This window comes from Asterias amurensis, chromosome 8 (assembly GCF_032118995.1).
Source record: "Asterias amurensis chromosome 8, ASM3211899v1".
Taxonomy (NCBI): domain Eukaryota; kingdom Metazoa; phylum Echinodermata; class Asteroidea; order Forcipulatida; family Asteriidae; genus Asterias; species Asterias amurensis.
This window is the reverse complement of record NC_092655.1, coordinates 9,681,909-9,695,736: the sequence shown is the minus strand read 5'-3', so window position 1 is coordinate 9,695,736 and position 13,828 is coordinate 9,681,909. Positions and strand designations below refer to the sequence as shown.

General features: G+C 37.3%; 1 protein-coding gene across 2 annotated transcripts in view; it reads left to right on the top strand.

Annotated features, from left to right (window-relative positions):
• LOC139941003 (nucleoplasmin-like protein ANO39) overlaps nucleotides 1–13,828 on the top strand; it is an 86,149-nt gene that overhangs the window by 53,798 nt on the left and 18,523 nt on the right. For both annotated transcript variants that reach the window (XM_071937416.1, XM_071937415.1), the window contains one exon: nucleotides 1,175–1,234. In XM_071937416.1, the coding sequence (XP_071793517.1) occupies nucleotides 1,175–1,234 (60 nt within the window). The remainder of the gene's footprint in view (nucleotides 1–1,174; nucleotides 1,235–13,828) is intronic.

Sequence of the window (13,828 nt, the reverse complement as noted above, 5' to 3'; positions counted from 1 at the left end):
TTGTTTTTAGCAAAAAATTATAGAAGAGAGACATGAAAGAGGAAGTTAATTTGTTTTTATATATAAATTTAGATATTGTGCTTTGTGCTTTGTAGATGTTATGTTATTATGGGATATATTACAAAATGTCAAAAGGCCATGGGAATCTCACACATATTTGAACAGCTTGATGTTCCCATGTCTGAAGAGAAACTATTTGAATATGTACGAGACTTTGAAGGTTTTCTCCCCTTGTGTTGACTGGAAGTAAGTAAAATCTTCTGGCTGTCTGTAGCTGATGCTTTGTGCATTTAATACACATTGCTTTGGGCTACTAAAACCTCTGAGGGTTCAAGTCAACACAAGTCCCTCCAGACTCCAGACTAACCACCCATTCCTAATAAAGTTACATTGGGCGGCACTGCTTCTCTATAAAAAGATAGAATTAAAGAAACAAGCCAACCTTTCATCAGGGCAAGATGAGACACGTACTGGGCACATTTCCTACCTGTTGATCTCGGCTCTTCCTCCCTTCGTCTCACTCACAGTCGGCAGCGGCCGGTGTTACTTGTAAGAAACTTCCTCGTCGATGCCCAGTGTTCCCGAGGGAGCTTGTTTTGCGTATTGATGTTGTTGCAATGCAAATGGGTCAGGAAAGCAGGCTACTGGTTGTTACCCAGGTTTTGAATGGCATTGGCCTCACATGGCACAGCAGTATGCTGTTTCCTGTGTTTGTTGATAGATTCAAGATAATGTTACCATCTCTTGGATAGTCAAGTTGTCTATGGAGTCTGTTTGATTTCCAAGGCAGTATTGGCACTATACTTAATTGCTTTTTGCAGGAGTGGGAGCAATGTAGGAAATAACAAAGACCTTATTTTCCATATTAATTGTTTTGTGTTATTTTGTTTTGTTATTTTGTTACATGGTATATCATGAACAAATGAAAGCCACATCACTTATTAATGATACAATTTTTGATCCAGGGTTTTGATTCTCATGATAATAAAAATTGTATTTTATGGGTCATGGAGTAGCTACAACTAGTACATGACTCTTCCAGAGATCTGCAGATTTTATGTACATCAGTTGATTGGAATAAAGTGTACTAAACATGCTAAAGTAACATTTTAATTGAGTTAATGTCAATGAACCATTATTCCAACTTATGTTGTGGTTTATTAAATCCCACCAGAAACCCAAAGGAAAGAAAAAAATCGTGGGCTTAGATGAGATCAAGAAAAAGATCCAGGAGGTAAGTGGAAAATCAAACTACCAAAGACAGTTTAAACTTTACTTTGTGACATTTAATAATTGTATCAACTTTTTCTCATAAAAAAAAAAATTGTTTTTAATAGATGCTCTTTTGCATTTATTTGATCATCTTTTTATTTTAGTTGTAGGCATTAAACAAAGTACTTTGATTTGTTTTTCTCCTGTGTGTTGAAACAAAGAGAGTGAGGCTGGCTCTTTCTTTGCAGTGACCATCATTACTGTATAAATAAGAAAGATAATACCTATTCAGTGGAAAGAAACCACACCAGGTCAATATAACACAAAATAATGATATTGCCTTCTTGTACTCAAGTCCCATGCTATTACTGTCTGGCACGCTTGGCAAATTGCAATTTGAATAGATCGGTGGTAAAAACGATGGTAAGCACATTAATAAACACTGTGCCGCCTAAAAATGTGCAGAGACATGGACCTAAAATGGCGCAGACAAGATTTTTGTGATAATAACATCAGGTGAAGTTGAACGGGTTAACATTCTGTGTTTGGGTTTGGGCAACTTTCTTCACCAATACATGCTGTTATGAAATTAGTTATATTTAATAGTGAGTCATGACAACCCAGCCCCTCTTTCTTGTAAGCTTTTTGACTAAAGCAATTAAAGTTGAATTTCACTTGGGACTGATTGTCCAAGAGAACTAGGTGTAACCAGCCTGATTGATGCAGAGGGGTCAGGACTGGCAATTCCACTCACCTGTTTGCCTCCTTCACCAGTAATTGGGTTACTTTGATTTTCATTAAAGTTGCAATCTAGTTTGTGTCCATCATTAGAAACCAAAGGACTTGGCTAGTTTAATCAAGCAGCGTACCTCTAATGAAGCTCATACAAATATTGTTGTCCCAAATTTGTCCACTGTTATACATAGTTGTACTCAATTTTCTTAAAATGACAGCATCCATTCTCAAGACATGTTTAAGATTGATCTGAGTGACTGTAGGTAGGGATAATTTGTCCAAACCCTACTGAAGTTTGGTGTTTTTAGTTGGGGCTATGTTAAACTAGGTTAATGCTCGTATAAGAACAAATTATTATGTATTATTAAGATTTTTTTCTCAAGATTGAATTGAATTCAGAAGGTGGATTCTTCTTGGCTGAAACCCAACAGATTTGCTTTAATTTTGTGACCTCTGGATGAAAAGTAGGTTTTGAACATGAGCGACACTGCTATGATATAAAAGATTAGTGCAGGAGAGAAGTGATTGATTCCAACTCTGTTTATAAATCCATCTTATATCAATGTTTATGTCTGTGGGAAGCGCCTTAATTGACCAAGCATTTATCGTTTCCTCTTCCGTTCACCATCAAATTGAAGGAGAAGGAGCTGGAACCGTATCTAATGGGAGAGGGGGGGGGCACATATTAACCAAGTGAAATTGAAGGAAATAGCCAGTGGATTTGGGCAGACAGAGAGGCGCAAAATGTTAACAGAGTTAACTGACTGAGAATTCAGACTTGATGGCACGGGCTGAATGTCTGTCCCAAGATGGGTTTGCGCAATTTCATTTTAAAGAAGATTGATTCTAATGATTTTATCTTGTATGTCACCTCAACAAGTGCTCAGAAAGAGCCCAATAATTTCTGCATGGTTTACAATAACTAAAGTTTTGTATAGTAAATAAAAATTGTACAGGAAATACATAATTCTATGAACTACCATTGGCCACATCACAGGACGTGTGGGTAGAGAGGGTACATTAAACTTTTCAAACATTGATAAATCAAACAAATAAAATCATCACCTTCAATGCTTTAATCTGATATGTTGCTATAACCTTGTCCTATGGTTTGGTTGTGCAGTGGACTGAATGCATCAAACTTAAAGGTAAAGGGGTGTTTTAGGTATAAAGTTACTTAACTGTTTCAATCAAGCAAAGACATTGGGATTTCTCTTTGTAATTCACTGTATGTACCCGAACCCCTTCTTTGTAATTATGCCACTGATCTGTTACAGCTTTCCGCCTGTCATTGTATATTGAAGGGCAGTCACAAATAAGACATACCTGGAGCCATCTAAAGATGCTGATTAGCACAAGCTAAGAAATGTGTCTGTGTGCCTAATGCCGCCTTATCTGTTTGTGACAGCTTGATTTATGGTACATCTTTATTATCCCTTTTGACCTATGGACTGTGATTGCTTCTTGTTTTTGGAGAATTGTTGTCAAGTTTTATCCAACATGTTGTCTGTATCCTCGTTGACTTCACCTCAAGACAATTGGGATATGTATTCTTTATCCCCAAGTCTTGGTCCTTCCTCCCCTCTAGTTGACCCGCCGCAGGTCATCCAGGCTCTGTCCATCAATCTCTCTAAACTCAATTTCCTGACTCCTTCCTCTCTGGCCCTACGGTGTCCTCAAGACGTTGACTAGCTCTCAAATTGAGGGAAGCAGTCTCTTCCGAGCCTTTCCAGGGTTGCTTCTTTGTCTTACCATCAATGGTCTTACCATCAATGGAGATGTTTGTAGGGGAGGGAGGAGGCACTGAGAAATTGATCTGTTTAAGTCTATACTTGATGAGCTCTTGTGGTAACGGGTGGGGTTTGTGGCTTCTAGGCCAATCTGGTTGAGACAGTGACTTTTAGGAGCAGCTGTTGCCGGCTCAATGTCTCACGCTCTCTCTGACAAATTAGTTGTTTTCTTCAATCTTTAAGATTCACTGAATTCAAGCAACATCTGTAGATAGCAGCTGACTGTGGTGTTGTCTTGTCTGTGAATTGGAAACAAGTAGAATAAACACATTGCAACCTTAACTTCCGTTCTTGGTTTTCTTTTACTAATTACTCTTTTTGTTTGTTTGTTGGTTTGTTAGGGGGGTGTTTTTTTGTTTGTTTGTTTGTTTGTTTGTTTGTTTGTTTGTTTGTTTGTTTGTTTGTTTGTTTGTTTGTTTGTTTGTTTGTTTGTTTGTTTGTTTGTTTGTTTGTTTGTTTGTTTGTTTGTTTGTTTGTTTGTTTGTTTGTTTGTTTGTTTGTTTGTTTGTTTGTTTGTTTGTTTGTTTGTTTGTTTGTTTGTTTGTTTGTTTGTTTGTTTGTTTGTTTGTTTTATTTTGAATGGAAAAGTAATCAAATGTTCAAATGAATTGAACCCTTGACAATTAACCATTACAGCTGTATGTAATTTGCTTGTACCATTAAATAGGAGTAATTTGAATATTGACTTTAATACTAATAAAATTCCGTTACAGTTTTTTTTAAAGCTTGTAATGAAGCTAAGCTGAGGTTCTACATGTACTTTAACCTGGCCCTTTAACGACAAAAAGGAAGTAAAAGACTATAGCATTTATACATCATCTTTTAAAAGAATACACTGACAAACCAGTGATACTGAGCTGTAACACAGTGAACCTTCAGCTTACCGTCAAATCTTGATTTTGTAAACCCTTATACCTTTGATTAGTCATCCAAATATGTAAATAAGGATGTGTTCACAGATCTTTGTTTTATGGCATTGTTATGTATGCCAGTTTCAGGCCTATGCTGCGCACTTGGCAGTTTAACCATTCTGATTGGTCATAGGCGATTCCTGATTGACAGCCAGCGATTGGCCCAATTTGTGTTGGTACCCCACTGAGCTGTTAGGCAGCTGCATCAATTTAAGTTCATTGAATAAGTAGGTCCCAGTTTGTGATTGTAACACATTGTTTGAATCATCCTTTTGGATTATACCAACTCTGCAGTGTCATAAACAGATCCATCTCAATCTCCGGCTGTCTGTTGAGTGTGTGTCCCTTGTGAGATTGGCAAATCCACTTGAAGGAGATCAGGATAAGAGGTGCCCCAATCTTTAAGTTGTTAGATCAAAGGAAGTTTGGCCAACACAATGGAGATATGAAGGAGACCAATCTGGGGTAGTGTACATAAAAAAAAAAACTTTTTAATCCTCTTCAAACTTTTATTATTAAACGGCAAGATGATTGATGACAAGAAATGGCCAAGGCTTTGATATGAACCTGCACTGTTTTGAGCCTCGCTGTTTAGCGGCAGGCCTCCTGTACAGCCAATCACTGCTGTATTTTACACCAATTAAATTCACCCAATCAAGGGCTCAGATGTAAAACGGTCTGGCCCTGGTTGTGAATAAGTTGTCATGATGGCTAGTTTGTTTAGGTAACTTGACTGTATCTTAGTGTATTACCGGCTACCATGGTAACAGGATAGGAGAAATGGTAAGATGAATCATGCTGATGGTAGTGTTTCTCCTTAATATGTACTGGCTACAATATACACTGTAGAGGAAACTTTAGCTTTGTTGTCTCCTTTGGGAGTAGTGGTTAGTTCTTGTGATGTACATTATACTCACTCCATGGAAACATTGGATATTTGCCCATAGTACAATGTATGTTCTTTGTACTAGATACTTAAACTGAGCATTTATTCATATTTGGGGCTTCTGATGTAATTTTCTTTAGGATTACAATTTGTTTACATGAATTTAGTTTCAGAAGCCTGGAACCTGTGTCAACAAGTGAAGTTTTAGACAAAACAAATTATTGCTTTAGTTTTCCCACATTCAAGTGAACCCTGTTTAAAAAGAACTGTCTGTCATAACATGCCATTTCAGTACCCAGAAATAAGTTGCCCTTGATCCGTCAGGAACAATCTCTGGAAATAAGTTGTCAGCAGTGCAGCAGTGTTGGTCTCTCCCAACTTGAGTGTGGGGGGGATCTATTTAGAAAATGGGTGTTTACCATCAGATGGGCATTTGTAAGGAAATTTAATTTTGGTTTGGATGCCGCTACGCTGAGGCATTAAGGAAGGGGGAGTTTATAGAGTACTAAGACACTCATTGTTATACCATTTAGAGTTGAAGCTTTATCTCAATGTTGATCAATCAGAATATAGCAAACCAAATTAGGAATTAGGCAACACCCTTATGTCCTGAGGAAGGACTGTATTTGTGATGAACTTAAAGGTATGGCCTGTTTTGAGGTGTTCATAATTGACTGTACCGCCATATCACATCTCCACTACAAGATAACCACTGTAATTAATGTGTTCCTTTAAACAACAACTTCACTGGCATAGATACTGTATGTGCGTAATTTAACTTTGTTTTGTCACTGAAAGGTAGATGCCTAATGTAAGATTTAGAGCCCGTCAAACTAAACACATGTTCAAAGTAAGCCATAACCCATAAGGACTGAAAGCAAGTTGATGTGAATCAGATCTAGTTTGTTTATTTGGATTACATCACAACCGGCTAGTCTTTCTCTGACCAGTCATCAAGTTTGATCAGAGTTACTGTCAAATTGATGAGAATATAAAAATAGCAATTTTTGATTTTTCAAAATTTCTTATTTCCAGCGGCAGGGAAATTTGTTAGTTGAAAATATAATTGAAACTCCAAGAAAAGCAGAAGTGGAAGCAATAATTTCAATATCCCCCAAATAAAATTGAAGCTTCTGATAGATCTGACAGCTATCAAACTTGGTCTTTGCAAAATGAATCATTTGCTGCTTAGATTTATAACAGCTGATGTGAAGTTAACTGATCCTGAAGCTTTTGACCAGTCACTTAAGAGAGAGAGAGAAGGGGAGAAATGGAGGGGTTAGAAAACGGCTAGTTCTTCCCCAAAACACCCCACCCATTTTCACTGACAAGTAGAGAATTAATTTTTAAATTATTCATCCTGTTTGCCAAAGTATTGGAACATTTTCCCGTTCCTCGTCCTGCAGGAAAATGGATAAGAATCATTGAAAAGTGCAGCTACTTGTGAGATGTTGTGAGTAGCACCCTTTGCTATAGAGAAAGTCAGGTTAAAGGGAAGAGGGTGGTTTGAGCATCCTTATACACAAGGATGTTGTGGCTAGACAAGGTATATGGAGCTGGGTGTTGGGCAGGGATACAGACCAATGTATTGAGATGTGAGGTCTTTATTAACTGTCTCCTCTCATTGCCCTTTTCTTGCAATGTAGGGATTGGACATCGCCCTTACACCTGACCTACTTTCCTTGACTTATTGGTCAATCTAACGGTCACTAATGAGGTGTGTCACTTTAATAAAAGTCACGAAACGTGTTGTGTAATGTTGAAATCTATAGAATTCCAGTATACATAAATGATAAGGGGTAAACTAGCACTGTTAAATAAAGGGCTTGTTTTCTTTAGGTTACATACAGGTGCAAAGATGGGAGCCAAAGTACACAAATTGTATTATCATCAATTGTCTCTCCAAATCTATCTCATTTGGTCATTTGATTAGAGAGGAATCAGAGACAAATGGTTTTGCCAGAGTGAAAGTTATCTTGGTATGACTAGTGACTTTTTGCTACTGAAAAGGGCATGTTCCCCAATCATAAAAATCTTAAATTCATTTTCAGAGTGAACAACAAAAACATAAACATAGTTTTAGGTATTTAACCGCTTCACGTTGGATGACGAGTTTAAACGCAAAATATTTCTAACAGACTTATATCGGTTGGTTTTAATGCCCGGGAAAGCTTTCTTAAATTTTTCACTGACAGCCGTTTTTTATATGTTTTGTTTCACCGTTCAAAGTGTCACAACATGCCTTGAAAACTTGCAATGTAAAATCTCTTTCCAGGGGTTGTTGTGCAACCCCTTGATTTCAATACCAAAACAGCATCTTGATATCGTCTCTAAAAATCATGACAGTCTGCATCATTGTTCTCTGGTTGATTCTTTGCAAAGAACTTCAAATTGCTCATGATCTTGTAGCAGTCCTTCTACATCACATTAATTGTAACCAGTATTTGCCTTTCCCTCAAGCATCAATAGTGGAATCTTGCCAGAACACATCTGTGGAGACACAGAGTCAACCTGGAAAACACCTCTTCTTTGGACTGATTTTAAACAAAACAAAATGTGTAGAGTCTAGGTTTATAAAAACAAGAGAAGCAGGAAGGGCTTTTTATTTTCAATTTGTTGCCCTTGTAAACTTCCACTGTTTAATGTACCATAGTGTGAGATTAGACATTGAACATGCTTAAAGTTGGTTATATATTGAATGGTTATATGGCTTCTGACTGGCACCCAAACAAAAGATTGACAAATTAGGGAGACTGCCAACATAAGATTAGATAGCTCAGTTGGTTGAGCACCAGTACGTTAATCCGAGGTCTTTGGTTCAAGTCCCACTCTAGTCATTTTCGTTGTTCAACCCAAAATGGTTTTATTTTGTTAAGTAAGTATTTTTAAAAAAAATGTTGCTCACTTTCACAAGAATTTGAAGTTGGAAAATCAAAATGCTTACCTGGTATTTGTTGTCCCTGTCTTTATACTCTCAGCAAGTACTGTACGATGTTTCACTTCACCAGCCACCCAACCGTATCCAGGCAATCTATTATCCATGTATGTGACACCATGTCATAAATCCACACCATTGCCAAGAATAGTCTTTCTTTTCCTGCAGTCTTTAGCAATAAGTTGATATTCTGTATCTCTAAACTCACTGTTTACAATCTTTTTGCACTTCCAGTTACAACTGCTGGTCGTCCACATGGCGATAGAAGTCCTCTGCAACTATTGTTGTTATTATTATTAATACTTATTACTATGAATGAAGGCTGCCATTTGATGATGTGAAAATACACCACATTTTTTCTTGACTGTCTTACACCGGAAGGTTTATTACCACTGAAACAACTTTGGAGCGCCCTCAACTTTGAGCTGCTAGCTGGATGGCTGACAGGAATATCTATCCGTACCTTCCATTCTGTAGCATGCACAGGCATTCACCTACTGTGCTTCACTTTGTTAACCTGAACAAATAGGGACACCAGGTATTGGAAAACATGCTTGGTAATATCTCTTTTCCATGAGTTACTCTGTAATGCTCAAGTCCAGACCTTCGATCCTATTGTACAAATGTGGCCTACAAGAATGGGTAGGCTGCTACTATTGCTCATCTTTATAGCATTGGGCTAAATGAAAGGTCTGTCCAAACATTGCAAGATTCCAGCATACCACGGAGGTGGCTCACTGCTGTGGTTCTGTCAATCACGTGTTTGCCTCCTCATATTGTCTCACATGACAACATCAATCCCAGTGTTAATTATGACAACCTTTGTTGTATTTCCATTGTCATGGGTTTCATTATTACAAAAGAAAGACCAACTACTCAAGAAGCTCTAAAAAGCTCCGAAAATAATACTGCGGGTGGACACAGAAAATTTGTTACAATACTGACGGGTAAATCTTGACATAATTTTGCTCTTTTAGCAGACGTACTGGGAATAGTTCAAATCCACTCCTTTCTGCTTTAAAGTCTGCATCCAGTAATCCAGCCATTTTCATTATTGCAGAAATACATTGGCCTAGTGTAAATTTGTCTGGGAAGAAAGCCAAAAAATTTAAACTAGGATTGGGCTGAAATTGTCTTTGATGAAGGTATTCACTGCAGGCTAAAATAGTTCCATGAATATGAGAAATGTTGATATTAAGCTGAAGTATTTCAATGTGTGGATAGAAAATATGTTGATAAGAAAAACCACCAGTGGACAGAGACGACAGTTTATAGCCACGCCCTTCAGTTCTTGATCTATAAATGGTTTTCTCTCTAATTGTGTATGTGTTATTGCTGCAGGATATACATCATTAATGCTTTCACTCTGTCATGTCTGCTTTTCAGGAGCCCACCCCTCTTTTCCGTGTATTTTTGTGAGAACAAAAATCCGAAGAGTGAGGGAAACAACACAATACCTAACCCCACCCCACCACAAAGTCTCCATGTAGCTTAACTAAATCATCCTTGCCTGCTTGTAGTGGAAACTCAAGATTTTTCCAATGAAGCTCAATTTCCTGATATGGAAATTTCAGCAAGGTCAATGCATTTTCTAATCTGAACCATGATCAGGACACCATTAAATGACTTGTTGTAACAATCTCAAAGTTTACTCGCAGCATATTTCACATAGAATGAGTAAGATTGCCTTACCCCAGGGAACTGGTTAATGTTCAAACTGTGAACAGGTTGATTGAGTGATGATTTGCTTCCTCTTCTTTGGACACAGTTGGCTGCACTTAGTGTGAATGGGACTTGCAGCCTGTTAGCATGATGGAATGGACTTCATTTGCCGCTGCTTCTACTTGCCCTAATATCAAGTTGAGCATGGGATTTTATGTCCAAAGAACAAAGTATTCAAATGAACAAATCCTTGGACACTTTAATTTAGATTAAAAGTAAAGCATGAATTGAATTGCCTAAAAATTTGACATTACGCTTGAGACTTGTGTGAAATATGGCAAGTACAAAATACAGAATGTATACAACACAAAAAGACCATTTCTAAAGTAAAGTAAATACAGCTAATGCTTCAAAAAATGCAGGACTAGAAATTTTGTTCATTTTATGTTTGAATTATTATTTATTTTTGGTAGTTTCTCCAATACTAGCTGCCAATGCATTATAGTTTTGTTCCATGATTCTGAATAAGCAGAACCGATCTGTAGCTTGATTAATTTGTTACCATCAAGTCTCAACATGCCCGCCTTGGATGCTTCAAGGAGGCCACTATTATGTTTATAAAAGAACGTTGCAAAGGAATCCATTCTGTAACTGCTGATGCAGGCTTCCAAATGACTAAATTCTCTTATTGTCGTCTACTTTTTAAAAAACAAGGTTAAGTCAATTAAAGTCTACACCATATGTCGGAAATAATCAATAAGTCATTGGTGAAAAAGTCAAAACCTCCCCCTTCGGGAAAAAGAAATGGCCTGGATTCTCTTTTTTACAGTTTTTGTCTTCTCTTGACTTCCTTGGGAGGGGTGTTGGGTGTTGATTTCCGGTGATATTTTTATCAGCGCTCACATCAGGAAGTGAAAAATGCTTTCCATCCGCAAACTCGGGAGCAATGACTTTGGAGTATGTCCATCAAGAGAATGTCAAACTGTATGAATGTTCCGTTAACACTCCTTGGGGAAGGGGCCAATGCTTGAGCAGAATAATTCACAAATTATAAGCTAACTGTCGTCTTCCTATTTTTTCAAGGCAGCAAATATGCTATCAAGATGTAATAGAAACTTTGAATGGAAAATAAAACAGACGCCCAGGAAGGAGAACAAGTGGGAGTGTCCAGACAGGAGTTTAAGCAATTGAAAAATGAATAATATTGAAAGCCTTGTAACACATTGGTTACAGGGTTGTGTTAATGTATACCATCAAGAAACATGTATTGTGTGGTAGTTAAAGTTGACTGTACATTCATACCGACTGTTTGGATTTCAAAAACTAACACGTGAAGCTTTCTTGTTTTGTTATACAGGTTGTTTTTCTTGGATCATAGTTGCAGCTTTGGTGTTCTGTTTTAATTCAGGGTATAAGAACCAATTCCAACATGTAAACTAAACATAATTTTTTTGCAAAAACTAGACCATATCTAGACTGTTTACGCTCATTGCTAAACCATTTGCAGGTATCCATTTATCAGTTCATTTATTGGGAGCAGTCCTAAAATACATGGATTATCACACAACTACTGTGTTATACAGATCTATGTATAAGTCAGGATTGCAATTTATAAAACTAGCTGAGCACATTTGCTTAGTAAAATCATGTTACATCCATAATAAAAATAATATCATAATAACTAGTTCTTATAAAGCGCATTTTTACAATAACCGTATCAATGCGCTTTACATTAGTGCCCTTGGTATGAGGCTAATAACATGCTGTACGCTAAGAGGCAGGTAACCGTTTATACCCCTGGGTGAAGAGAAGCAATTATAGTAAAGTATCTTGCTCAAAGACACATGTGTCACGACCACGATTCGATTCCACATTCTGATAACTTAACCACCAGAACACCCAATCTTTCATCTTCTACTGCACATTTTCATGTGAGTGGTTTCTCTCTCATTCCTGCTTACCAGGTAACTCTGCTTAGCTCTATTTTCAGACAAACAGGTTGGTTGGTTGGTTGTCAGTAAGAGTCTCTGCACATGCACATGAATAAACTTTTTTCTCAAGATAAGTAACATGAACATGATCCATCAACTAATTAGTCAGCTTGTTTAATCCATTCAAGGAACTCTTTAATCAGTTTCAGCTAATCATTATTTTGTGATATGTCTTAAGAAACTGGCATTACTGCATTTTGAACTGATTCCAACTACAGTAAGCAGCATGATTTATTCCCCCATTGGGTCATTGAGGATTCAAGGAAACCGCTTAATTCAATCATTGCATTAGAAGATGAAAGATAAGAGTTTGCACGCATGACTTATCCAAAAGTTCTGTACACTATTGGTAATTAAGGCAATTTGTTCTCTCCCCCCCCCCCCCCCCCATCTTGTTTTTTTTTTCTCCTTTCCTTATTTTTGTATTTTTCTGAATTATCATCTCAGATGTCAACTTAGCACAGAATAGAGTTCAAAACATCCTGAATGTTTTTTTTTTTTTAGCCTGACACTACTTTTACTTTACAGAAGACACAGTGTCATAGCTAGAGCCAGCGATGAGATTGTTCAGACTTTTGGCTGAATTCAGACTTTTTATGTCAACCTGGTGAAGAAAATCAGACAATATTTTTTTCCACAAATAAAGAAATCCTGCTCATTGGTCTACTTCTCTAGTGCTTTGGATACTGTTTCCAAAAGCTCCTTGGAATCTATGACCCAAGGGGTAACCAACAGGCGTACATGTTTCGTTAGTAATGACTCTCACCCCTCTAGAGCTAAAGTCTCAGCCGCTGGATGAGCTGCCGATAATTTTTTAATATTTTTTTAATACAGATTTCTACTATTGAAGCAACGGCAAGAATGTGTATCTAAAGGAAAGTTTGTTTGGTATCAGTCACATGTAGTAAACATGACATAGCGTTTTGGAGGCAATTGATTGCGCCAAACACTTTTTATATTTTCTTGGCACATACAGTATTCATCTGATGGCATTTTAAACGCTGTAATTATCCATTACTTTTAATTTATTTACCCGGGTTCTTGACTTTACAAACTAACATCAAACAGATGAACTTAATGAGGAGTTTAAAGTAACACAACTTGGTAGTAATTGCTTTTACTTAACTCCTAGCTTCATCCTCCTAAAAAACAGAATTATGTTTTTTGCCAATTCATTGTTACACAACGGTTGGATGTCATGGCCGAGCAGTTTAGAGTATCAAATTCAAGTTTTGGTGGTTAAGTCATCAGAGTATGGGTTCGAATCCCGCTCATGACACGTGTGTCCTTGAGAAAGATTCTTAACAATGAATTGCTTATATTAACCCATGGGTATAAATTGGTACCTGGGGGGTACAGGTTGATATTATGTTTGAAAAAGGCCTTGGGAGCCTTGGGCTGTTTACTCCCCCGGGAGCTGAGAAAGAGTACAGAAATAATATTGAGCCAATGACCATGGCACTACTGTCAATCATTTTATACATACTTGTAAAATGCGTTATTATTATTATGAATTATAAATGTATTGTTGTTTAGAGTTAGTTTTTATAAACAACTCTTTGATTTTACTTTTTTGTGGATATTTCCCCCCTGCTGTTTGCAACAAAAAACTGGCTTCCGAGGCTCACATAAACTTAAAACTTAAAATTTTTACCTCTTCGACTAACACGGTCCGACTCCCGTGTTAGTTCGCAAAGTAAAACGAA